The following is a 25,951-nucleotide window of genomic DNA, read 5'->3' on the forward strand; positions in this document are numbered from 1 at the left end:
GTGTTTCTGTAATTATAGAGTTGTTCATAAAAGAGCTGCTGACCAGCCTGGGATTGAAAAATGGAGAGCGCTGCACTTTTTTTCGACACACACACACACATGCACACACACATTCTAGTTTAAAATCAAGTTAATGCAGTCAAATCCTTGTTATTTCTGGTAAAGGGCAGGGCTGGACTCTGTATTTCTAATCACACTAAAACAGCACTGTGCTTAATAAAGCGCTTGAGACTCACAGATGGATTGGCAATTATTCTACTCCCGGTTACTGAAAAGTACGAAATGAAAAACATTTGAAATATATTTAAAGTATACAGGCCTTCATCTCTCTCTCTAAATATATATATATATATTTGTAATTATATTTACATGTCTATCTCCTGTTCTGTATTCAGTAGAGACACAGTATTTGTTGAATGCATTTTCATCCGAGTATGGTCTTAAATTCATTTTTCCTCACTAACTACATCGCCAAGTTTCTTGGGAAATCCTTTTGTACACTATACTGACAATATCCCTAAAATAGCAAAGTCCATACAAGCAGCACAGCCCTGTTCTATGCTAAACTATGCTCTATGCTCCAGTCCTGTGATAAACTGGAATGCCACCAATCCCCCCCCCCCATATGGGACTGACAGCAGAGAAAGTGGCAGTGATCTTGAAGATTTCACCAGTCAGCCTGTGAAAGCTTCACTATTTAATGAGATTCTGTGATGCTGCCCAGACTCAGAACATCGACTAACACTCACACTATTTTTTTCCCCCCTCACTAACACGCACACTCACAACAAGAGAAAAGCACTCACCTGGTTTTAGTTATTGCACTTTGTTTGTACCAGCATTGCATAGTCAAGTCAGCAGGAACCTGCAGGACTTGATTAGGTATTTCAGATAAATAGCTAACATATTAGCACACTTTTTAAAAATCTGTCTTACAAAATAAAAGTTACAACCCTGAGAGGGAAAGGTGTAATGTCAACAAAAAAAAAACATTCTCCTCTAGTTTTCTGATTAAAGTTTAATTGCCAGATTAAATTTAAGTATTTTATGATTGAGATGTTAGATGTTTTTCATTAATATTATAATTCTCAGAAAAATTGTTAATGGGTGGGCATTAATTTAACACCTTTCTACTTTTCTCAAAGCGTTTTTTTTTTTTTTTTAGTTATGATAGTGTTTTGAATGATACTGTGATTGCATGACATACATGTACAAACACTGAATAACCAGTTTGATATTAGCACAAATATATAATCAGCCAATCACATGGCAGGAACTTGATGCATATAGGCATGTAGACATGGCCAAGATTACCTGCTGAAGTTCAAACGAGCATCAGAGTGAGGAAGAGAGGTGATTTAAGTGACTGTGAATGTGGCATGGTTGTTGGCATCAAAGCTGGTCTGAGTATTTCAGAAACCTCCAATCTTCTGGGACTTTTTATGCACAACCATCTCTAAGGTTTACACAGGGCGGTCTGTAAAAGACAAAATATCTAGTCAGCAGCAGTTCTCTGTGAGAAAATGCACCAATAACTCATATCGTTACAAGCGAGGTCTGTAAGAGAGCATCTCTGAATGCACAACGTATTGAACCTGGACGCAGATGCGCTACAGCAGCAGAGGACTATGCTGGGTGCCGCTCCTGTCAGAGAAGATCAAACTAAAGCTCCAGTTGTTTGTTGTTTGGCAAAAATGATAATTGTTGCCTGATCTGATGAGTTTGTTGGATGGTAGGGTCAGAATTTGGTGTAAACAACAGAAGCGTCGTGGAGCCATCCTACCTTGTATCCACAATGGTGGTGTAGTGGTGTGGAGGCAGCTCTGAAGGCAAAATCACATACACACATAAAAACAAACATTGTGTAGGTTTTTATGAGCGTTCACTTAATTCTAGAATCAAACAGGTAGATGCAGCATCATTCCTTATAATTAAAGTCAATGCGCATCGCAGCATGATTGATGCATGGACAGAAACATAGACTGTAATCTGTCTGTTTCGTTATAGGCAGAGGCCACCAAAAGAGGCTAAGCACATAAAATTAATCGTAGCAGCAGGATTATACAGTACATTATATAGACAGCCGGGTCAGTTGAGGAAAGGAAGTTAAAAGGATAGATGAGCAGAATGGGGGTTGAATGGCAGAGGAGAGATGGGTGAGTATAGAGGGAGGAATGGAGATGTGGAAGGAGATAGCCAAGCGTGGCGCGTGGCTGCCATGTCATCCTGTCATTAGCAGGTTGTTTGGGTCTTTAATTCATCATTCAGACCTTTATTGACTGGAGAGTGGGAGATCACTATCAGCAGGAGACGCTACAAAGTGTGTGTGTGTGTGAGAGAAAGAGAGACACTCAGTCACCAGCTGCTCTTCATTTCCTCGTGCCAAATAGATATCACATAAGATCATATAAACATATCACATGTAATGCCAAGGTCAAATTTTATTCGATGCTGTTTGATCCAAAGAAAACAATCATATATGGTTTGCTAAGTTTCACCTTAGTGTTTCTATCAGGGTGGTTTTAGTCAGACAGCTGAGTATTAGTGATGTGTGACAGGCTCTTGATGACTGTGACAGGAGCTGACAGGACAGAAAACTCCAGAGACCGGTCAACACTGATAACAAGTTGAGCACCGCAGGGGATCACTTGGCCTGTGTTTGTACTGTGGTGGATGGCGCATTGTTGGAGGACATGGGTTTATAAAGACGTGGCTTTTTTTGAAAGGGGGTGGTGGGGGGTAACATATGAGTGACTGCATTTTGTGTGTGTGGTCTCATGGGAAACCACATTAGACTAGCTTAGCCACCTGCTCTGTCAGTGGACATCTCCCTGCTCACTTACAAACTCATATATACATATACGCACACACCCCCAGGGACAGACTCGGGACATCTGGCTCAGAGTGTCACAATTTTCCTTTTTTTTTTTTTTTAACCTGTTGACCCCAGGCCGCCACAGGCATCAGACAGGCATCAGCATCACATTTTGTCATTGTTGTAACGCCACATTTGGTGGTCTGCTGCCTTATAATCAACAAATTCACACAAAGGATGTTGCTGATCTATTTTTGTCATTTCTCATTATCCTCATTTCCACGCTTTCTCGCTTTCAGTATGTCTCTTCATTTCTCTTATTCTGTCTTTCTTTTCTGTCCTCCTCACTCATAGAGTTCTCTCTTTTTTTTTTTTTTGGTGCCTTAAGCTGCAGGGTATTAGTTATGCAAATATTGACGTGCAGCTTTGGCCTGCTAGCTATCAATTGAAATCAGCAAATCGATGGGTCTAATAGCTGCTCATTAGCCACTTGATACATTTCCAGGGCTAACATAAGAACCTGTCAGTGTTCTGTAATCGATACAGTCTAAAAGTATTACCCAACCAAGGCCCACACAGGACACCTTTTTTTAATAACCTAAGCTGCTTGTTTTGCTTTCAATCCGTAAGTAAAACAATAGGTCTGAGTCTGTGCTTCTGGTCCCGAGCAGGACAGGACAAAATATCTCATTAGCAGCAACACCAATATCCACATCCGCAAAGCAAAACGTCTTCCAGACAGTCAATTTGTGCCGACAATTTTAATAAGTAACCTTTTGGTTATTTATTTTTTTTCCTGTTGTTGTTATTTAGTCCAATTCCCAGTTATGCATCGGAGCAGCCTGTTGTTTGGGCCCGGAGAATCATACAGTAAAGACTTTGATGCAGCCAGGATGCTGCTGCTGAGAACAGGGCCAGACCGGAGCCCCTCTATCGCCCCCAGCACACAGCCCTGCTAAGCTTAACTCAGCTGTTTGATGCCAAGCTCGGCGAGTGTGTGCCTGTGTGCGTGCATGCGATCATGTGTGAGTTTGCTCAGCTCAGGGGTTACATAAACAAGAGCAGTTAGCCTACAGGTAAGACCCACAGGAGACCAGCCGAGAGAGAGAGAGATGCAGCGGCAGTCTCTTACCTTGGCATTCCCTGGGTGTTGTCGCCATTGCTGGAGCTGGATATTTACTAATGATGGGTGAGATGGAAAATTACTTTAAGGAGATAGTAAACAAAGTTGCTGTGTACACACACACACACACACACACTGTCTGGATGTCCTCATACACGTGTGAGTGTGGTGCGTTAATACAGTTAAGCTGGCGGAGGCAAGCATCCGTGCATGCGTTTTTGTGCATCCCCAAATGTATCTGGGGCTGCTGAAAAGAGATGGGGAGAATGTGGGCGGATGGGGGATTGGAGGCGGAGGCTGGCAGCTGGGCATTTGGCCGCTGGTGCAGAGCTAGAGAAAGAGTGAGGAAGGGGATGATGGTGGGGGAGGGAGGGGGGGTGCAGCGGAGATAAATCATTAGAGAGCAGGTTATTGGAAATGCAGGGAGATAAAAGAGTGAAGAAGCCAGTAATTGCCTTAAAGATCAGACTACAAAGCATTACTTTGGATTTTACAAGGCCAGCCAGCAACAAAAGAGCAGTAATTTATGAGCTCAGTGTAAAAGAATAGCATAATTACATTAAAAATTAATGCTAATGAGGGCTAAAATGGGGAAGGTGGTTATTATGAAAGTTTGTATTCATCTTCCCTGGGTTGAATGATGGCTAGTGGCTTGATTAATGGCTTAATTTCTATCAATTAGCAGGCAAAAAAATCTCCACCGAGACAGGCCTAAATTGAGCATTGAATTACACATCTTTAGTGCGGTGCAGGGGGGCAGAGGAGAGAGAGGCGCATTATTGAAACCTGGGACACTGAGAGATGCTGTGATGTGCAAGCACGTTTACGTGCACATCTGAAAGTCGGGCATGGGATGCAAAAGTTGGATAAATGTTCATTCAGACGTCTTGTAGGGATTTGAGAAATAACTGTTGTGTCAAAAAATAAACCGGGATAAAATTTACTTTGTGTCAATTTGAATCTTTTTTTTTTTTTTTGAAATGCTTTATTTTTTGATTAAATATTAAAAATTATAATCGACTTTTTTTTTTCTGGCAGATCACAAATACATGTATTGCTCGTCTCACATTATACTACCCATCATAAACACAGGAGCTCGGTTGGCCTATTGATTTTAATAAAATCATTAACCGCCTTTAATTTCCCTGCCTTATTATTCCAAAGATTTGCCGCACTTTACAACAATGCAATTAAACAAGCATTTTGTTTTCCTTTTTATTTATTTATTTACAAAACAAGTGCTATGGTGCTTTGGCAGACACGCTAGGTCAGTCAGTTACTGGAATTAATCAGCAGCAGTAATATATTCAGCTCCACTGTTCCTGATTGACAAACAGCAGACCGAAGTCAAGTATACAAAGACAATGCTGCCATAGCCCAGGGCTTCGACTCTCATGTGGGCATGTGTTGTTGAAGAGTCCCCTCTTCTGGCAGTGAGGCGCAACTGCTGCTTAGCGCTCTCGTCTTCAAGGCTGAAGGAGATGAGCGGAAATCTGTTTCCATTTGCTGGTTTGATTTTCTCTCCCCGTCTTTGGGTCTTAATCAATGAAGTGGACAAACAGCTATTTAGAGCGAACAATAGCCTATTGATTCTGAGCCACTCATCAGCACTGCTGTCTATCTAACTAATTTCAGTAATGAGACGGTAAGTTAGTTTTCTGACTCCTAAGAGCGCCCACACACACACTCGTGTGGATGTAATCATGCAAGGACACAAACGCATGCTGACATACATTGGTTTGTCACTATCCATTATTCAAATCTGCAGATGCATGAGAAAAGTTTATTGACTGATTTTTATTTCATTTCCTCGGTCAAAGTAATGGTTGGAGTGCATTTGAGAATCCAGACAGATGCCACCGAGAGATAAAGAAATAACTTAATTTAAAGCAGTGCATACTGCGCATTTAATTGTGTCTACTTTTGTTCCTTCTCCTTCCCGTCTCATTTTCTGCATCTGCTTTCTCTCTATCTGCTTTCACTTCATCCTCCTCTCATCGCTGACAGAGACGCGTTCCTAATGCGGTGACAATCGAGTCGACCTGTTAAATTAATTTGCCAGATAATGTGTCAATATTAAATATCAACTTTGACCTCTCCGAGCTGCAGAGTGCGCTCACCCAGCTAGAGTATTGATTTTTGTCTGCCTCTGAGCTTGCTAGGCCCGCACTCAAAGTCCATTATTTTGGATTTTCTCATGAAATACATATCTTTTCCCGCTGACATCTGACAAACAGCATATGGAAGTCATTTTATCTACCAATAATGTGTTTGTCAAAAAGTCTGAGCTCTTAATGGATTCCTGCAGCGCGCACGGACAGCCCAGCAACAGACGGGCCTGACAAGGAGATGCTAGCAGATATGGAGTGTGTGTATGTGTGCGGATACATGTCAGTGTAGCTGTTTGTGTGGTGATTGTTTATATAGGGCATTCATGCTCAAAGGACAATAGAGATGGGGTAATTAAAAAAAAAAAGCGAATTAATGTGCTGAATTAATTGTCGGCCAGTCACAGGCATTAGTTTTCATGCGAGCGCGCGGATGCTCGTGCAGCGAGCTGTGGTGTGATAGTGGTGTGAAGGACAGGCCACAGTCTTGAAGAGGATATTGGGCCAGTGTTCAGACTTCATCTAGCAGCCCAGTCAAGGTAATGACTATTTTTGGAGCTGCTGTGCAGTGCGTCTACGCTCGCATCTTCCCGCACAGGATGACAAGCTGATAGTCTGTCATATAGGAAGGCTTAATTCCACTTGTCACTCACTTGTCCAATTCTGGACTGCATTAAAATCAAAACCGAGTTTGTTTGAGTGCTATTATGAACTTTAATAGGGTGTGTGTGTGTGCGCACGTGTATGCGCCTGTGTATGTATGTGTATGTGTTTGATAGCGTGTGATGCTTTGCTGTGAAAGCTGGAACAAATATTCATTTATTCATTAAACACCAGGGCCATGAATATCTGTTGTGACACCCTTTCTGTAGCTGCTAATGGATTGAATTAATTCCCGCTATTAGCTCCAAATGCACAAAGTGAGAGTGTGTGTGAGCGAGTGTGTAGTATGGACAGATTTATGCAAGCCACAAGTGTAAGTATGTAAGTTTGCGAACACCTATGCATGCCGAAGCACTTGTATCCCGTTCTGTGTGTGTGTGTGTTCACATTTGTGTACTTCTTTTCACGACACAGCCTACATCAGTGCTGCAGAGAAACATGGATGTCTGCTGGATTGACAGATAGAGAGATGGGAGAGTGCAGGAGAGGACGGATGGATGGGGGAGAGAGGGATGAATATTGACTGATCAGTAGAAAGATTGACAGGCAGAGAATAATAGCGGCATTCAGACTTTCTCTTTTTTTTTTCTTCTTCTTCTTTTTTTTCCCGTCGCTAACTTTCCCGGCACACCTATTTTTGCCCTCCTACGCTACAAAGACTGCTCTCGAATTCTTGAAATGATTTTATTATCTGATATGCAGAATCCTGGTGTGTTTATATCCAAGAGTAATTTATTGAAACCCTTTGTGTCTCTTTGTTTGATTGGACAAGCCCGAGCAAAATACTTTCTGATGCATGAAAACTGTATGAAACCTAATCACATTTAGTCTCCATAATGAAATTCCATTGCAATGAGTTTGTGTTCATATTTTTGATTATTTTAGAATGCATTATCTGAGTGTAATTCACTGTCTGGCTATTATCCTGTTAGTATTTTTTTTTTCCCCTGCTGGCTTTTGTAGGAACTCTTTGCCCTTGGCTAAGCCAAGGCTCCTTTTTTCATGGAGGCCAAGATTAAAATAGGGGAATATCAGATATTTGATATTGTATGTGTCAAAGGGCATTATAAAGAGCCATAGCCCAATCCACATGAAATCTGGTGCCTTTCAGAACATGACAAGGATTGGCTGACACACACGTGTGTGTCTGTGTACATGTGTGTGTGTGCTTTTGTTCATATCTTCTGTGTTACATGTGTTTCAGAGGGAACTTCTCTGGAGGAGCAAGTGCGAAGGATAAAGGACATTGAGGCCATCGAGAGTGATTCTTTTGTTCCTCAGGCTTTCAAATCATCCAGGGATGAAATAAAGGTGCGTTCTGTCTGTCTTTCTCTCCCTGCCCCTCACTGTCTCTAGCTTTTCACTCCATCTCTTATTGAATTTCCCTCTCTGCAATGCTGTGCCGTCTGTCCAGAGACAGCCCAGACCAAATCAAACATTCCCATTCAGCGCTGTTTGTTTCGACCTGAGACGGTTTCATCAGACGCTCCACTGTTCCGCCGCCTCCAAAGCGGCAGCACCCACACAAAAGCCACAGCAGGCAACAGCCATCCTCTGTCTCCCTCTCTGTTTCTTTCTCCCCCCTCTGGTTGTGCAGATGCAGACAAAACACAGAAGTCATTATTGAAATGTTCGTGTCTCCAAAGGAGCAGGAATTCGATTTGTTGGGGCTCATGGCTCTTTTGAAAAGATAGGCGACAACATGTGACAGCAAGCCTGCACAGACTTTTGTGACATAGCTTGGTGAGTCTGACAAAGGTCAAGACCCGTGTGGTTGCAATTTGAAATGGACTGAGCCAGCGTGCTCTGGCACCAGCAGGCTGCACAGGTTGCACATGCAAAGTATGCTTTCTGTTTAGAACGCCTTTCACATAAATTTACCAGGATCAATTTTAAAAGATGAACTACAATATTTTATTTTATTTAAATTGATAAAGAAAATGTTTCTTTAATGAGTTGCGTTTTTAAGAACACTCAGGTTTTAGTTGTATTTTAGTTCAAGTTTAAACCAGCTCTTCTTTTGGGGCAATTTTGAGTCAAGTATTACTGATAGATCTTAATAATTCATATTATTTATGTGTATTTTGGCTATATATATATATACTGTTCTTTTAAATACACAGATAATTGACCCATTTAAACTATGTTGTCCCAAAATCTCCAAATATGTTTGCCCATAATTGAAATGTATTTCGGCATATCTTCGCTCCCTCTTGTGAAGTGGATTTGGTATTTATAGTAGTGTATCTGTGAGTGGAGTTTATTAATGGTATATAATTAACTGTTAATGAGGAGAACCCAGTGAAACCTTAAACATCTGGTCCCGTAGCTCATAAGAAATATTTCTCCCCTTTTAAGCAAGTTTCATTGAGTAAAAAATGTGAATTCAGCATATTGTTCCCGGGAAAATATAATGACTGCTTTTACTATCAGATATTTGGCACAGCATGGTGCTTATTAATCGGCATGTTTTAGATCTCGCTTGGATTTGTTTATCCTGCCAAATTATTGTGAAATGGATCTTTCCAGCTGAGTAATCCTTTGCTCTGAGACTGGTATTAGAAGTGTTTGAAACATGAATGGACTTTGCAACGCAAACATTTTGACATGTCATCTTAACAACAAGGACAATAGCTTTAAGTAAATGGATAGTCACATTTCCTTCTATCAGCTTTGACTGTACAGATGAAAATCTAGTAGAGAGCCTTCGTCCTAATACGTGTACGTTACGTGTCTGTAACTGCAACAACATTAACAACATGCGTGTGTTGTTGCTGTTTGACCGGCCAGGCTCACCTGTCACAAAGCTGTGTTTTAATATTTTTATATTTCCAGATTTTAAACTTCAGTAATCACCAGCGCAAAAAGAGCTTAATAGACCTATGTGGACTTGTCTTTCTGCTTATTTGATGCCTCACACAAGACACAAGCTGGCTGACATCCTCGGATGAATATATAAGATATCACACTGCCTTATTACATGCACAGATAAATGTATTGCATTCAGGATACAAGCTGATGCTTATCAGTACTCTGCTTTCCTCAGATATACTGCATTAGGCCAGGGTTTCACTGCCATCTGCTGGAGAAGTGACATATTGCATTTAATGATTGTTTTCTATCACACAATTGTGCATATATAGTCTGTACATGTTCTGTATATTCAAATCTATATAGTGTTTTTTTTTTTACATTGTTTGTAGGAATCCTGAAACTGCAGTTGTGAAAGTTTTTGTTTTAGTCCTCTGGACCTTTCTGGAACTTTTGTAATTCATTGAACTTTTTTTTTGTACACTCAGGCAAGTCTCTGTGCTCATTTTAAATTTTGTATGTGCGCTTTTGTGTATTCCTGTGAGTACAGACTGAGCTGCCTGAGGTGAAGCAGGAGCCAGAGAGGGCATATTCGCAGGACGTCACACTTCCCACATCAATAGTATACAGCGACACTGACACGCTTGCTCATCCAAGTGTAAGTTCTCACCAGGCAAACCCTTCTGCTGTTTTCCTCTGCTACAGTATGACCCACAAGCTGTCGTTCATAAAAGCCAACTTTTTAACAGCCTCCGAGCCAGTGAGGAGTTTCTAATCCTGAGGCATCGCTGAAGTTGATCTTGTCATTTGTGTCGCTTGAATTTATCGATTTGTGGACAAACTTTGTAAAGTTTTTATGTTAAAAATGCTGCTGCTGTCATCACCACTAGATACACCACTCCTGCATATAGCAAGCAGGACACTGTGCTACAGCAGTTTAGTGCCGCCTTACATCACCACCTCCTCCTCTTCTGCCGACCAACGATGAAAAACGAGAAGGAAAACTTTAAACTCCAATAACGCTCCCTGGGGCTTCCCAGTCATCTATCTCCACTGGGGAAACTAAGTTATGTTCTGATGTATGCAGATAACCCCCGTCACACACACACACACCATCTTACATACACACACAGTGCCCCCCAGCCAAATCCGCACACATACACACCCTTAGACAGGCTGATGTATGGTAGCAATATGCCCCAGGCGGGCCCCAGCCCCTGCTCCAGCTCCAGCTCTACTTCCAATTAGAACAGATGAGTCCCATTAGCCCAGCTCAGATACTGTCATCCCACACACACAGCCTCATTAGCACCGTGACACCAGCGCAGGGCCGACAGACAAGAACTCACTGGTGCTGAATCTAACACGGAGCCAACATGCAGTGCAGCTGTAAGCAGCGTAGGTTAGGAATGAAGGATTGGCATGCCCGGGGTTTGCGCTGCAATCTGCATAATAATGGACACATCACCACATAGATGTACAGTATGTACACATAGTCAGCATGTCAACATTATCTCTCACCCTCACACAAACACATGCAGTGAATATAGAAATGATCTTCCAATTTTCCCCCTGTGTCTCAGCGCCTTGCTTCACAGCCTCGCAGTCATTATGTTACTTTGTAATAAACAGATGCCTTCATTCATCAGGCACTTGCAGCAGCAGTTTTTATACCCCACTTGCAATCAATATCATTACTGCTGGTGAAGCACTGAGGTGAATGCAAGTCGCATGCGTTGGTCTTTTCTATAACCAGGCTTTTACATCCACCTAGGCCTATGGGACAAGAAGAGAGTTACATGGTTTTTTTTGAAGGTTTTCCTTATGTGCATTTAGGGCTGAGTAGATAGAAAAGGACTGATAAGATGTGTAAGGTGCCCAAGACTTCACTTGTATTTCAGCATCATTAATCTGTCCTCATGGGTCTCAGCGAGCAGCACAGACTACTCCATGTCGTGCTCTCTTACTTACAGGGAAACTTAACTGATTTACTTCTGATTTATTTTCATTCAGGATGTAGAGTCACCTGGAGCTGGTGACTATGTTATGATTGATCAATGGATTCTGGATTCTGTGGTGGCCAATCCATGTGTGAAAATTATTTCATGCATGACTTCACTAAATTCAGGTTTTTCAGCTGATCTCGTTTTATTTGGATGCGCGATGCTGCTCTATCCAGATCTAACCAACTGGAACAACCCCCGATCATAACACTGCCCCCTACAGGCATGTACAGTAGCCATGAGGCATGCTATTTCTCTCCTTACCCCATGCACCCACCAATCTGGAAGCAGGAACATCTGGACTCATCCAACCATGTGACCTTTTTCTTTGCTGCAGAATCCAATCTTTATGCTTCATACCAAATCAAAGTCTTAGCCTCACTGATAAGCGTGGGTTTTTTTAATACCACACAGCTGTTTAGTGAGTTTTCTTCACATGGCGTCTGTGGAAAAGTACTTACCTTCACCATTAAACATAGCTTTCTCAGATCATTAGATTTTTTTAATGACTACATTTATTCTTTGAACAAGATAGTGAACAAGGTCATAACACAATTTTAGTAGTTTGGCATGTATCATGAGATTTTTCAGTGTATGCTAGTGTCTTCCAACATGGTTGTTTAAGAGTGTTTAAAGTCCCTTCCTGCTTTCTTAGCTAAATCCAGGTGGAAGCTTTTTTGGCTAGATGTTGCATGTTGCAGTAGCCATAAAATATAACTTTTTTCTTTTTTTTTAATTAAGCATATTTAGCTACATGGCAATGTGTTTCTTTTTTGTAGGGCTCTACATATTAGATATTAAATATTAGATTAGATACATAGACATATTTTGTGCCAGAAAAAAGCCGAATCAGGCCCAATCTCTTCTGTGCTTTAATCTGGATCTCAGCACAGCTGGGAGCATTTGCTCCGCAGACATCAGTGATCTTTAAGGAATGAGGCAACTTAAAAGATCGGAGATGTACTAGGACGCTAATCCATGTAGTGGCTTAAAAACAACTAATGAAAACTTCAAATTGATTTGAAAACTGACTGGCAGTCAGTGTAGGGATGCTAGTATAGGAGATAGTCAGTTAATTACCGCGCTGCAGTGTTTTGGACCAGCTGTACTTGGCTAACCAACAGCAAACTGACACCTGAATAAAGAAGAGTACAATAATCGAGTCGAGACAAAATAAAGGCATGGGTAGTTCTCTCAAACAGAGGAATGGCTTCACTTTTGCAATGTAGTCTTAGATAAAACAAGCTATCTTTAATAACAGCATGTCAGGGTCAGTTCAAATAAATCCACTGCCACATATTTCGTACACTGGATTATGTGATCATTGAGAGGGATTGCTTCCATATCACTTTTCTTTTTTTAAAGATGCTGCTTTAATATAGGTTTAACTCTTAAATATCTGTGTATTTGATGGATTGTTCAAATCAAATTTTTAAAGAAAAGATTGTGTGGTTTTTATTTCTCAGGTGTGAGAATTTTCATCACAGAAATCAAAATCAAACTGTTTTGTGCTGTTTCCGTTTGGTCATAGTTATTGAAGATTTCAATTTCTTATTATCAGATTAAAAAAATTTTTTTTATTCTACTGTGATTTCTTCTCAATCATAGTGACTTGGTACACTAACAAAATCAAAGAAAATGATTGTATGGTTTCATAGCAGTCCATAGTACAGATGTGCCTTTTGTCTTTGTGTTTACTAACATATCCTCTCGTTGTTGGTCTGCAGTTGTTTTTGGACAAGGAGAAGGCTGAGGAGCTGTGGCTGCTAAGGCTGATCTCGCTGCGACAGGAGAGGCTGATGGGAAGCCCTGTGCCCTGAGCAGCATCGGTGACCCGAGAAGTCTTTCCTGTTCCCAGGACAGTTTCAGTCTGCGTTTGAACCTCATTCATGTAGTCATGTTTGGTGTTATTTTCTTTTAGCACCTGTCATATTTTCTCATGTTTCAGGACATCACAATATGTTTTTATCCCCCTTCCTCTAATTTCTCTTAGTAATTATACAGACTAGTGAAACTTTGTACAAATAAACATTTTTTGGTTTCAATGTGTGCTGTTTGTGTGTGTTTTTGTTAAGATCGGCATTTTTCTTTTGTTTTTACACATTTCATATTTAATGAAGGGAAATCTTACTGTCAGTTAAGGTCCAAGCTTTAACTACCTTAACTGAGGTCCAGGCTCTGGAGAGGCCAAACTATGGCTGTTTGTGTGTCTGGTTTGGGGTTTTTTTTTGTTTGTTTTTTCCCTATCCAGATATGCTTTTACTGCACTGGTATTGTGTTTTGGATCATTGTTATTCTGAAAAATCACACTGTTGCCAGTCAGGTGCTTTCCACATGTTATTTCAGCATCAATCAAAAATTTTCCATCAACTTTTTGCAATATCTCCAACACCACCGGCTGAAATGCAGCACCACACAATGACAGCACCACACAATGACAGCACCACCATGTTTTGCAGATGGCTGTAGATACTTACTGTCTTTGAGTCATTTATGTGTACCACTGGACCCAACTGGTTCATCCCTTGAGTTAGGTACCTGACTGAAAGTAAGTGGGAAAAGCAGCTAACACCCAAAGGAAAACTTTGAGAGAGCATCTGAAAGCACGAAGAACTACTGATCAAGACCACTTAAAAAAAATCCAAGGAAGCCTGGAGCCTTGGAAGTAAAATAAAAAGAAGTGACAGGTGAGCTACACAGTGCTCTGTGTGTTTGTGCAAATGAAAGCTGTCTTGTGCTTTTGTGTGAATGAAGTAGAATTGGACGTGACATGAAAGAAACAACACAAACTTTGACATTTTGCATTTTATTTGTAAGGCTCCAAATTACACCATGGAGCGTTGCATAAGAATGAAACGGATGACTTCTCATCTGCCTAGGGCCTAAATATATATATAGATAACACACACATATATATATCAGATGTGTGCTTCTTAGTTATTTATGTTTGTGTTTGTTTTTAGTGCTGTATCCATGTTTCAGCAAGATTGGATCCAAGTCAGAGCTGAGTCTACACTCAGGTCTATTTGTGGAACTGCCAGATGGTTATCTATATTGCTTCTAGGATGCACTGTGTCACTCAAGCACTCTCGAAATAGTGAGTGTTGCGATGAAATAATAAATAAGAATGTGTGATTAACTAAGCGACAAAATTAAGCTTGCCTGTGTGGGCGCTTGCATGGGGTTAAGTGCAACTTTTACTTGTGTGCATGGCCTCCTGGCATGTTCTGGGATAGGGTTACTGTTTAAACAGAGCCGCTCTTACAAATGTCTTCCAAGAATCACTCCAGCAAATGCTCCAGAGAGTTCCCTCATGTCACCGATATGTCTACTTTTTTTTGTTATTTAGTGGCATAGCTTACTGTATGAATGTAACAGCTCCTTGTCTGAATAAGTCTGATAAACACACTTCAACTTTTTGCAGCAACGTACATGAACAGGACAAGAAACTTCAGTTTTCCAAGAAATTTCGAGAGTTGCGTTGCCATAGCAGCCAGCCACAACAGACAGCGCGCGGACCCCATGATGAACCCGCCAATTCGAGGGACGGATTCGTACCACGTGGTCTGCAGTCAGCGCGACTTTGTTTTTAACATCAGGTTGCCTGTCATCGCCTCTATAGTAACGATACCGAGGCTGAGCGGCGAGCTCCGGACACCTGTGGCGGATTTTTTCTAGAAGAACTTTACCGCTTCGAAAACACCTGAAAATGTTCAACAGCAGTCTCAGGGAGTTTGATGAAGATCCGTTCGCCTCGTGAGTAACTGAACCAGTGTGTTAAATTTTTCTTAAGAGCTGTCACTGTTCAAATCTGTTGGGTTTTCAGTTTGGAAGTCTTGCTAAATCTTCATTCGTGTATGTATTTGTCAATTTATCACGCGGATGAACAGCAGTGGGAATATTGTTTTTATTAAAATCTGTCATTGGCACATTACACCTAACTAAATTGACTGTGTTATCTGTTGTTCGGTTAATTAGATGTGCAATATACAAGACAATAACAGCCTGATAGTTTTCCTTGACTTAGTCGTGTTACTGCAATTTTGCACCGAGCACAGTAACTGTGATATGATACAGTTTTTAATAAGTTTAAGTTGTTATAGTTGGTTTTAATGTGAACCCCTTTACTTGTTAAAAATAAATACAAGGGCGTTACTTTGTGTCCATATTTGTTTTTGATGCAGCTTTCTATCATTACAAGGACGAGCCAGTGCAGTTTGCAGAAAGTGTAGTATAGTGTCTACACTGGCACTGTGCTATCACTTAGTTAGGGCAGCCACACTTGACCCGACTTCTAAGGCAAGTGTTAAAGGTGGCTAAAATTATATTAGGAGTCCTTCATATTTCAGTGTGTTGTCTTCAGTAAAGACTTTGTCTATAATGTGTTTCAAGCTCATGTAACTAAAAGATGTAAGTCATTCTGACATGTAAACATAAATCTTTTTTTATTTCTGTTTTTTCTTTTCCTTTTCTTTTCCTTAGCGAATATTGAGACACACTTTGTCTTTACTACTTCTTCCTTTCCCACAGGGATCCTTTCCGTGCACATAGGGAGCATATGCGGCAGATGATGCGTAGCTTCTCCGAGCCTTTCGGTGGGGCCCTTATGCCAAGTCTAATGGATGGGAGAAACCGTGGCCACGAGATGGTAGAACATCCCAGTTCATCCCATCCACTGAGAAACGAACACAGGGTGAGAACGTGTTTCGTCAACTTGTAAACTCAGCTAACATGTAATAGACACCACCAGTTTAGCTCTACAAGGGAAATGAATGAAGCCTCTGCTTAAGTGTAACACTTATGATCTGTGAGTTTATAACCACAGATGGCTGGTATTTTGAGTTTACTAAGGCTATACTGGAAGCCTGCCACTGGCACCTCTCACTGAGGTATGGGTCCATGTGAGTCTTTGGTTTTGTGAAAGGGCAACCCCCTTGGCCTCTCAGGACAGTTATATCTAGCCCTGAAGAGCCCTATTTATAGTGCATTGTTCCACTGACACACTGCTTTCTTGCAAAAACATGCACAGTCTTAAAGCTTGAAAACTCCAAGGCATATGACCCCAAAGAACTCTGCTTTTCTCTGCTGAAGATAAGTGTTTATTTAGATATTACTTTAGCTGGTCTGTCATCATTAAATGCAATGCTATCCCAATAATAGCATTGCATTTAATTAGCAATTGCATGCAATAATCTTTTATTGCATGCAATTTGTCTTATACCCTGAGCTTAAGGCCATGGCTTTGCAACATATTTCCTCAAGATATGATGGTTAGACAGTATTCATTGACCAGATGACCGGAACTTTTTGATGTTAACTGTCCTCGATGTAATGAAATAACGAGTAGATAGGCCAAGGGTTAGTTTAGACCTGCTACTGCACCCGTTAACCTTTTCCAAATCGCCCCTCCACTGCCTGCTTTTAGTCAAACTTAGTTCCCGTCACCTGCTTTGATCCCACTACCTCATGAGAGCCTGTATTTATATCCTTGATAATGACTTACATCAGAAGCCTGCCCTGAATCGCCAGCTGTCTGCTTTCTCTTTATTAGCACCATACCTTTAACTAGCTAATGCCAGCTGAGAGGGAAGCTCTTACTACTTGTCTAATGAGAGTGGGAGAGGAAGTCTGCCACAACTATCTGCACGCACAGCCTATAGACCACCTTGAGCTTAAAACACTGAAAAGACAGAACCACCAGGTGATCTAGGTTTCCTTCAAGCAGTGGAGGCACTGCAGGGGGTCATGGATACAAGGCAAATCCTAGAAAGTGGGACTGACGGATTGCTCTGAACTGCTTCACCCTCTTGTTTAAAGCATCAGCCTGCAGAATAAATAGGAGAGAGGTAAGGTGAGCGGAGGTGTGGTTCTCTACAGAGTGGCTGCTTCACCAGATCTGAGTCAATCTTAGTTAGGTTGGTCAGGGGCCTTGTTAGAGCTGTGCAGTTCAGGGAAAAAACACCCACTCATAACTTACAAATCCCAGGAATTTAGATCTTTTAAAAACCTTTCTTTTCTTTTTTTCTTTTTTTTTAATCAGACTTTTTTTTTAATGTCCCAGTGACTACTGGAGTAAACTTTAACTTTGGATAATGCTTCCCATCATGCACCATGTCATGTTTCTCCCAGCATTTGCTTGGAATCCTACCATCATCCAGATATGTGCAGTGTATGCTGCATGTGGATACAACACATCATGGAGACCCAGAAAATTTAGAAGGGAGTACCACAAACTGACAGACTAAAGAAGCGGCTTTCAGCTTGTACTCTGCTGAGATGTCAAATCTGACAGTGTTCCAAACACAGGGTTTTGAAAACCCTAACTGGTCCAGGAGCTCATCAGCCTGGGGCACTGAATAAACATCGAACGGTGGATCTTCATTCACCCTGTTATAGTCTACACATAACAGAACAGACACTTCCTCCTTCAAGTCAAGGACAAGAAAGGGGCTACACTGAAAGCTGTTGTGCTGCTCTGTTGTTTCCTCTAACAGCAAATCTGGTTTACAGAAACCTGTTGTGTTAGCGTTCTCTTACACTGTTTTGTTAAAACAACAATCAGAAGACCTACTGTGTGGTAAGACATATGAAATTAAGTCTCTGCTTTGCCTCATTTATCTGAAGATAAGGAGAAATGCCGCCCAAGAGTGGTCTGAAGCTGTGCAGCTGTGTTATTGTCTTTGCAGTGGCTTGTATGTACAGATGTCACGGACACTCGGCTTATTCATTGTTGCTCTTTTCATCCATCTGTTTGGCAGAATGTGCCTTGGCAATGGTGCTGCAATTAGCGGCTGCACGACAGACAGCTCACTCGCTCCCTCTAACTGTTCTCCAATGTCACAGGCACAAATGTGCACGCAAAAATACATCAATAAAACATCTTCACAAGCATAATTACGCACAGTCGCAGCTTACAGAGTAACATGGATGCAATGGCACACACACACTGACAACATAAATGCTGGAAGGCTTGTACTTCTTGTATTCGCTTACCAAGCATTAGATTCTCAGCAGGACAGTAAGTCCTGCCTTACCTTCCATGGCTGCTTTGAGTATTCACATTTCTCTGTCGCTTGCCAATATCAACCACCGGGTTTATATTACATTTCAAAACATGTCTTCATAAAGGCATTTGTTTACAAAAGTATCACTGACAATCAAGCCTCACTGTAATTCTACAGTTGGTTCTGTTTAGTTAGGGTTACAAAGGTGTGAGCTCTTTTTTTTGTTGCTGATTAATATTCTGTTTACACTGAATAAAAAAATCTATAAAAATGTAGAAAGTTGGCTTTATTCGCCTATTAATGTTAGTCACCTGACTCAGTGCCTCTTTACCTTCTCTGTAGTCGTTTAGCTCTGAGAGAACAAATTTAACAAAAAACTTTCTGGTGATTTATCACTTCTTTGGTTCCTGCAGCCTGCCTCGGGATGCAAAGTTGTAGGTTTAATATCAAACTGACAGACAGAAAAGATCAATTTTCAGCTATCCACCAGCCAAAAATAATGTGTAACATGTAGACCACATTATTTTTCACCCTCAGTCTCTCCTCTGCTCAACCCTGGTCTAAATATAATGCTGGCAGATATGTAACTGGCATTTATTAGTTCACAGATGCCACTGTGGGATAAAAATGGCTGTGAGGGCCTCATAGATACGGGTCAGGAGCATTTTACATCAGCTTGACCTTTGAAAAGAGCTGAGAGAGCAGCCTTGGACTCTGGGACCGCTGTGAGATTCCTGTCCTCAGTGGTCCACCCTGCCCACTGAAGCCTTCCTAGAATGAATGAAGCTCAGTTTCAGTGTTCAAGCCACACTAATCTCTGGCAATGCGACCCAATTACACTTGGAACACAAGTCACTCAACACCCCACTGATCACGCACAATACCACTGTGCATCACACTCACTGAAAATCCATTGGCACACATCATGATGGCAGTTGAGATGTTTATCCAGGGTCAAAGGGTCACAAACACCTGTGATTTTGGCCGAGGGAACACAGACTCTGAATGAAGCCTGCAGGCCGGCCCCTCCTGGTTTCTCACTCCTTTCACTTCCAGAAGATTCAAGGCCTTGAACGCCTGTGCTTTGAGCTATGTGGGGAGTTGTGTGTGACTGTGTCAAGGGCTTACATACTGATGTATGAAAATCTAACAGCTACTGGCAATAACCACAGCAAACACAGAAAGTCTACAGTTTTTGTATGTAGCAACATATCACTGAGCTAGAACATGTATGTACAGTTGTTGTCCAAAGTTTACACACACTCATCGTGGGCATCAATGTCATGCTAATTTGAGGCTTTTAATGATTTGTTTGAACTGGGTTTTTTTTCCAGGGTAAAATGATTGCACAGCATACAGATTTTCTCTAACCCACATTGAGTCAAAAGGAAGCATATAGGCTCAAATAAATACATACACCAATCATTTAATGAGTAGTGCTAAAGGTTCTACAATGTCATTCAACGTGATGAGGGCAAGTACATGTGAACTTATGATCACAAGTGTATAATGCAGACATTTTTACTATTACTGTTCCAAATTATTCAAATATTGTGTGTGAAGTTGTGTTGCTAAACTGGTGTTGTTTGACTCCCCAGGATATGAGCCGGTCGTTGTTGCCATTTGGTGGGATTGACAATACGGTCAGTAGAGTTCTCTTTTGTTCATTAAAACTCATGTGACTTTCTCATATATAGGCTATGTGTGTGCTCCTAAGTCTGTAACTAGTTCTGTCCACTACTGTTTGTCCAGGAACCAGCACTCATCGACCATTTCTTCTGATCCATTTATATGCCACTACTCCATGCTATAAACTTCTGCCAACTCTCTGCAAAAATGTCTTGTCCATGTCTCTCTATGCTCTCCTTTTTTCTCTTCTGTTTCCCCTTACCCTGTGACCAGTATGTGGAATGACTGGCGGGTTGCTTTAGTAGTTTTACATAATCTAGTTTATAATGGTCTCAACTATGGCATCATCATCGCTGTTTGGCACAATTAAGATTATGTCTAGCTAATAGTAGTTTAAAAAATGTGATTGGTCTTTGTCTTACTCTGAGAAGTTATGAGGATGTAACCATAGTGGTTTGCAGTTTCTGAAGTATAAGGCTGATGATGCATCTGTTTCTGTAAGATCTGGGTCCATTTAATTAGGGGAAAACCCGGCTTGACAAAAGCAGCACAGAAACATTTGAAGTTATCCATTTTTAATATCTCTATGCAAGGAAAATCCAGATCAAGGAATCCTCTGCTGTACTTGCTTAAACTTTAGTCACGAATGCCAGGAGGTAACGTGATACAGTATTGTGAAGTGATAAAATGTGTCCCGGGCAGCAACTGTGTAAGATACATGTACGGACTTCACTGTGCTAAATGTATGTTTGTACGCATGCTGCGGCTGTTTATGAGCCGAAAATGTTTTGTGACCCATGTGAGGCCAGCCGTCAAATGACTGTTATTATTTTCCCATTGTGTCTGTGCAGGACTTGATGAGAAACCCTTTCGGTGTGTTTGACAACATGATGGCCAGCATGAGAAGTAGGATGGAGGGAATGCACAGAAACCTTGTGAGTTTACGTTCAGCCTGTTTCTCTTGGCAGTTTCTTCTTGTTAAAAGGAGTTTTTCCTTCCCACTGTTGCCAAGTGGTTGCTAATAGTGGGTTGTCCGATTGTTGGTGTTTTCTCTCTATTAACTTACAATATAAAGTGCCTTAAAGCAAATATTGTTGTGATTTGGAACGATTTAACTAAAACTGAATTGATATTGAAAATTATGTTATACAAAAGGCGATTGCCTGACAGTATTTGTTTCTGTGTGTTTCAGGAGTCCGCAGATTCAAACACCCACTCATTTCGCTCCTCATCAGTAATGACATATTCAAAGGTTGGAAATGAGCCTCCCAAGGTCTACCAAGCAACCTCGTCAACACGCTGTGCCCCAGGAGGGGTAAGTAACCCTGTGGATGTATTACTGTACTATATTATATCAAAACTAAATGCATGTTAGTGCTGTAAGTTTCCACTTCAACATGAGAAACGTCTACACTTTGACTATCATATACTCTCAATATGAGCTTGTTTTATTGGTATTATTACAGCTTTCCTTGTAACTCCTATGTCACATGACTTTAATGATATGTGCTTATTTTTAACACGCCCCAGATCAAGGAGACCCGGCAAGCAATCAGAGACTCTGAGAGTGGTCTCGAGAAGATGAAAATCGGACACCACATCCAGGACAGGGGGCATGTTGTTGAGAAGAAATACAACAAGAAAACAGGAGAGAAGGAGTTCAACCAGGACTTTCAAAATATGGATGAATGTATGTTATAACTTTACTATTTCTGTATGTAAAGGCTGCAAAAATGTATTCTCCCTCAATTTTTTAAGCGTACCACCATAGTTTTATGGTGTGTTTGGATAAGTTGGTAACACTTTATAATACGACCCTAGACTAAGGGCGTAATTCCCCTGTAATTTAATGGAATTTCCGTGTATTTTATTTGAAATTACAATGTCATTTTACTTATACAAAAAGTTAAAAGTAGGTACACTACAGTAAGGCGGCAACAAGTCAGATTTTTACAAGAAACAAAGAAAAAACTATACACTAAGTAAATGTAAGTAATTTTGCTTAATGCATAAGTATTTTTAAGTGTTATGTAACGTCAGTTATTTTACAGGAAATGAGACATAAAATATACTTAAAGTAATTTTAGTACAGTGTAAGCAATTTTGTGTGTAATTTTATCATAATCTTTTGGAACAACAAACAACGTTACAAATTTGTAATGGAGTGGATTCATCTTGGCCCCTTACATCTTTTATGACATTACTTATACATTACTTAAAATTACTTACAATGTAATTATTTCTTTGTTTTCTTTAAAAAAAAATCTGACTTGTTGTTATTCGTGGCTCAAGAGTTGGGAGTCGCCTTGGGCGACTGTGGCTCAGGGGGTTGGGAATCGCATCTGTAACCGGAAGGTCGCCGGTTCGATCCCTGGGCTCTCTGTCCTGGTCGTTGTGTCCTTGGGCAAGACACTTTACCCTACTTGCCTACTGGTGTTGGCCAGAGGGGCCGATGGCGCGATATGGCAGCCTCGCTTCTGTCAGTCTGCCCCAGGGCAGCTGTGGCTACAACAGTAGCTGCCTCCACCAGTGTGTGAATGTGAGAGTGAATGAATAGTGGTATTGTAAAGCGCTTTGGGTGCCTTGAAAAGCGCTATATCAATCCAATCCATTATTATTATTATTGTAATCAGAAGGTTGCCGGTTCGAGCCCCGGCTCCGTCAGTCTCGGTCGTTGTGTCCTTGGGCAAGACACTTCACCCGTTGCCTACTGGTGGTGGTCAGAGGGCCCGGTGGCGCCAGTGTCCGGCAGCCTCGCCTCTGTCAGTGCGCCCCAGGGTGGCTGTGGCTACAATGTAGCTTGCCATCACCAGTGTGTGAATGTGTGTGTGAATGGGTGGGTGACTGGATGTGTAAAGCGCTTTGGGGTCCTTGGGGACTAGTAAAGCTCTATATAAATACAGGCCATTTACCATTTATTGTGCATCTACCTTGAAGTATCTGTAGGTAAATAAAATACATTGTAATACCATATAACATACACTGAAATTCCATTTAATTACAGGGTAATTATGTCCTTAGTTTTAGTTTTTTTCTCATTTTTAAATATTTTTATTTTAATAAATAACATGCCAACTGAGTCGTGTAAAGTCTTAAAGGGCAGGTGTGTAGGAATGGATATGTATCAGCTAAACTGGAATGCAGTGTTCATAATACTACGTAATAACAGGATTGCTTAATAAGAGCTCTTTGTGTTTACTTGGTAGATGTACAGATAAATCAAACACTTTCTGTAGGGACTTTTACATTTTAATGTTGACACAAAATCTGACCTATACCATAGACCCATCCTTCAGTCCATCCATCAATTTTCTTCTGGTATTCCAGTTCAAGGTCAGAGTTTTTCCCGAGCTGTCATAGGGTGAGAGGCAGCGTATATCCTGTGCACATCGCCCTATAGTCTCATCTAAATGATTAAAAACAGCGAAGGAGGTACACTTGATTGGTCTCAGCCTGTAACTTTACTAGATGTCATTGAATTCTACACAGCAGTTGTTTAAAGTGATCAGAACATTTCGGGTGAAGAAATGTAAACGGCTTTTACAACGCCAAATTTGAGGGCACAGAAGTCCAGGAGATGACCAGCTTGTCTTTACATTTTTAATTCAATCTGTCCTTAGTAGCGGGCGGTATTATAAAGCGTTACCAACAAGTTCCATGAAAACTTTGTTTAAAAAAAATTCAGATAAAAATGTTATACTACTATGAAATGCCATTGTTTAGGTCTTTCTAGGCCCTGAGTCTGCCTAACACGATAATAATTCCTCACCCTCAGCTGAAGCACAGTCTTTTGATGATGAGTGGCAGCAGGAAGTGTCCAAGTTTCAGCAAACCGGGCCCATGTCTCGCTTGAACGAACCACAACCCCGTGTTGTTCACCAGGCAGCCCTCACTGGTCCTGAGCAGGACCACAGGTTGGATTATTATTGGATTATTATGTAGTGCTGCAGACAGTTGAGAAACTCCAGATCAGCATCAAATGACAAACATATGGAAGATACGTATTTAATTTTTGTCTTTGTTTTGGTGTTTCCTGCAGAGACCAACCAGGGAGCAAGGCTAAAGGAAAACAGAAAAAGTGAGAGCTCAGGGACGACGAAGCAGTGTGCAATAAAGTTGTTTGTTTTTAAACAGCATACAGTACAAACTGGTGCCCTTCTTACCCATAAACACAGTCAGACCACTGACCTGGATTTTAAAAGGTCAAGCTGTGTCTGGTTTTTCAATATTTTGGCTCAGTTACTTACGTTTCACACTACTGCTGCACATTTTCTGAAACATGCTGCACAACTATGAGAATGCTAAACATTTTTCAGCACTTAGTTTGAATCGGTGCACTATTTGCTACACATAAATGGTAAGGCGTTTGGCACTACACGAGACAAAAGAATTATTAAAAACTAGAAAATGTTTATATCTCTGGGGCATTAACGATATAGAAATGTAATGCATTGAAGTTGCAAAAGCAGTTATAGTGCACTTTGAATATGCTTGGTTTCATTATATTTTTTTTCCTTGAGGATGTAGTGATGTCATCAAATTGGGGTAACACATTCAAAACGCAGTTGATTTCATCAGTTTCTCGTATTGTCTTTTTTAATATTGTCATGCAGCCAGACCGGAGAGAACATAGTGAATTACTGAGCTGTGTGGAATGCGCTAATGCACTTAGATCATACCTGTTTTGTCTGAGATTATGTTGTCTTGTACCTGATGCGACAGATATGTACTTTATCTGCTGTAATCTTATGTAAAAAGAACTATTACCCTTCTCTTTTTATATTGTTAATTTGGTGTTGTCTCGCTTTTCATCTGATGAACTCCGTTCACAAACTGTCGACGTGTGAATTTTTCTCAGTGATTTGTGTATTTTTACGAGCTTTAACAGTGAAGAAAATGTATCAACTGAAAATAAAAGTGATAAGACTAATCTGTTGGGGTTTTTTTTTTTTTAAGTATATACAAAGGTTATCCTCAATATTTGGAAGTCAGTCTGAATACTGAATAACATAGCATAGCCGGTGTCGAAATGAAGCCCTTGTCTCTAAGAGTGACCGGGGGTGGTATTTTTGGATCTAAGCACTTGTCAGTAGCTCAGATTGGTCTGAGATGTTACACAGCTGCAAGCGTGCCTCTCACATGTTTCTATATCAGACTGCATACATCCCAGAGCTTCAGATACAATTGGAAGAAGCTGCAGAAACCTGACCTGTTAACAAAGTCCTCATTCACCCTCTGAATACACAGCACAAGGGCCAAAAGAGCATGATGGTATGTAAATATAGAGTGCTGTGCAAAAGTCTTGAAACACCTTTCATTTCATTATATTTTGCTTCTAATGGCTCAGACCTTTACTCTGTAGCTCTGTACATTGGCTGCTTTTTCAGTCATTTTCAGTCCAGTCCTTATGCCTGAACCATTGTTTTAGAAGTGCTTTTTTGTTAAGCCACTTAATACTGACTTATTCAAGCATAAAGGCACCATATTCAAGGGATGAACCATGTTTGAGCCTTCACAGACAAATGAGCAAAACAATTTTAAATATTATTTTTAGACACTCATTTGCAGCCTGTCATAAAAACACAATTTATTCACATTTCTTTAGCTGAATTTATGAAAAATCCCAACAATAACATATGTTGACATTAAATACTATTTTTTTCACCAACAAGGTGATTCCCAAAGATATATTAGCAGAAAACTTGCATATTTCTACATTGGGTCCAGCTTGTCCTTCAAAACATTAGGAAACTGGATAAGTGAGAGACAAAAGAAGAAGTGACAAGCTTAAAAAA

At 40.7% G+C, this 25,951-nt stretch overlaps 2 protein-coding genes across 5 annotated transcripts in view; both read left to right on the top strand.

Annotated features, from left to right (window-relative positions):
- Nucleotides 1–13,568, top strand: part of rsrc1 (arginine/serine-rich coiled-coil 1) — a 126,514-nt gene extending 112,946 nt beyond the window's left edge. For all 3 annotated transcript variants that reach the window (XM_080288708.1, XM_080288706.1, XM_026193065.2), the window contains exons 8-10: nt 7,914–8,020; nt 10,071–10,178; nt 13,251–13,568. In XM_080288708.1, coding sequence (XP_080144834.1) covers nt 7,914–8,020; nt 10,071–10,178; nt 13,251–13,343 — 308 coding nt within the window. In that variant the 3' untranslated portion in view covers nt 13,344–13,568. The remainder of the gene's footprint in view (nt 1–7,913; nt 8,021–10,070; nt 10,179–13,250) is intronic.
- Nucleotides 13,569–15,100: 1,532 nt separating this feature from the next.
- mlf1 (myeloid leukemia factor 1) lies at nt 15,101–25,086 on the top strand. Of its 2 annotated transcripts, none has more exons than XM_026193152.2 (8): nt 15,101–15,279; nt 16,054–16,216; nt 20,126–20,170; nt 21,008–21,091; nt 21,349–21,471; nt 21,687–21,846; nt 23,932–24,070; nt 24,196–25,086. In XM_026193152.2, exons 1-8 carry the CDS (start codon nt 15,233–15,235, stop codon nt 24,236–24,238), a joined length of 804 nt encoding a protein of 267 aa, XP_026048937.2. In that variant the 5' UTR covers nt 15,101–15,232; the 3' UTR covers nt 24,239–25,086. The 2 variants fall into 2 exon arrangements, with proteins under 2 accessions (XP_026048937.2, XP_026048939.2); XM_026193154.2 differs by having other exon boundaries at nt 15,138–15,279; nt 16,006–16,216.
- Nucleotides 25,087–25,951: the final 865 nt, after the last annotated feature.

Source organism: Astatotilapia calliptera, chromosome 14, assembly GCF_964374335.1.
Source record: "Astatotilapia calliptera chromosome 14, fAstCal68.1, whole genome shotgun sequence".
Classification (NCBI taxonomy): Eukaryota; Metazoa; Chordata; class Actinopteri; order Cichliformes; family Cichlidae; genus Astatotilapia; species Astatotilapia calliptera.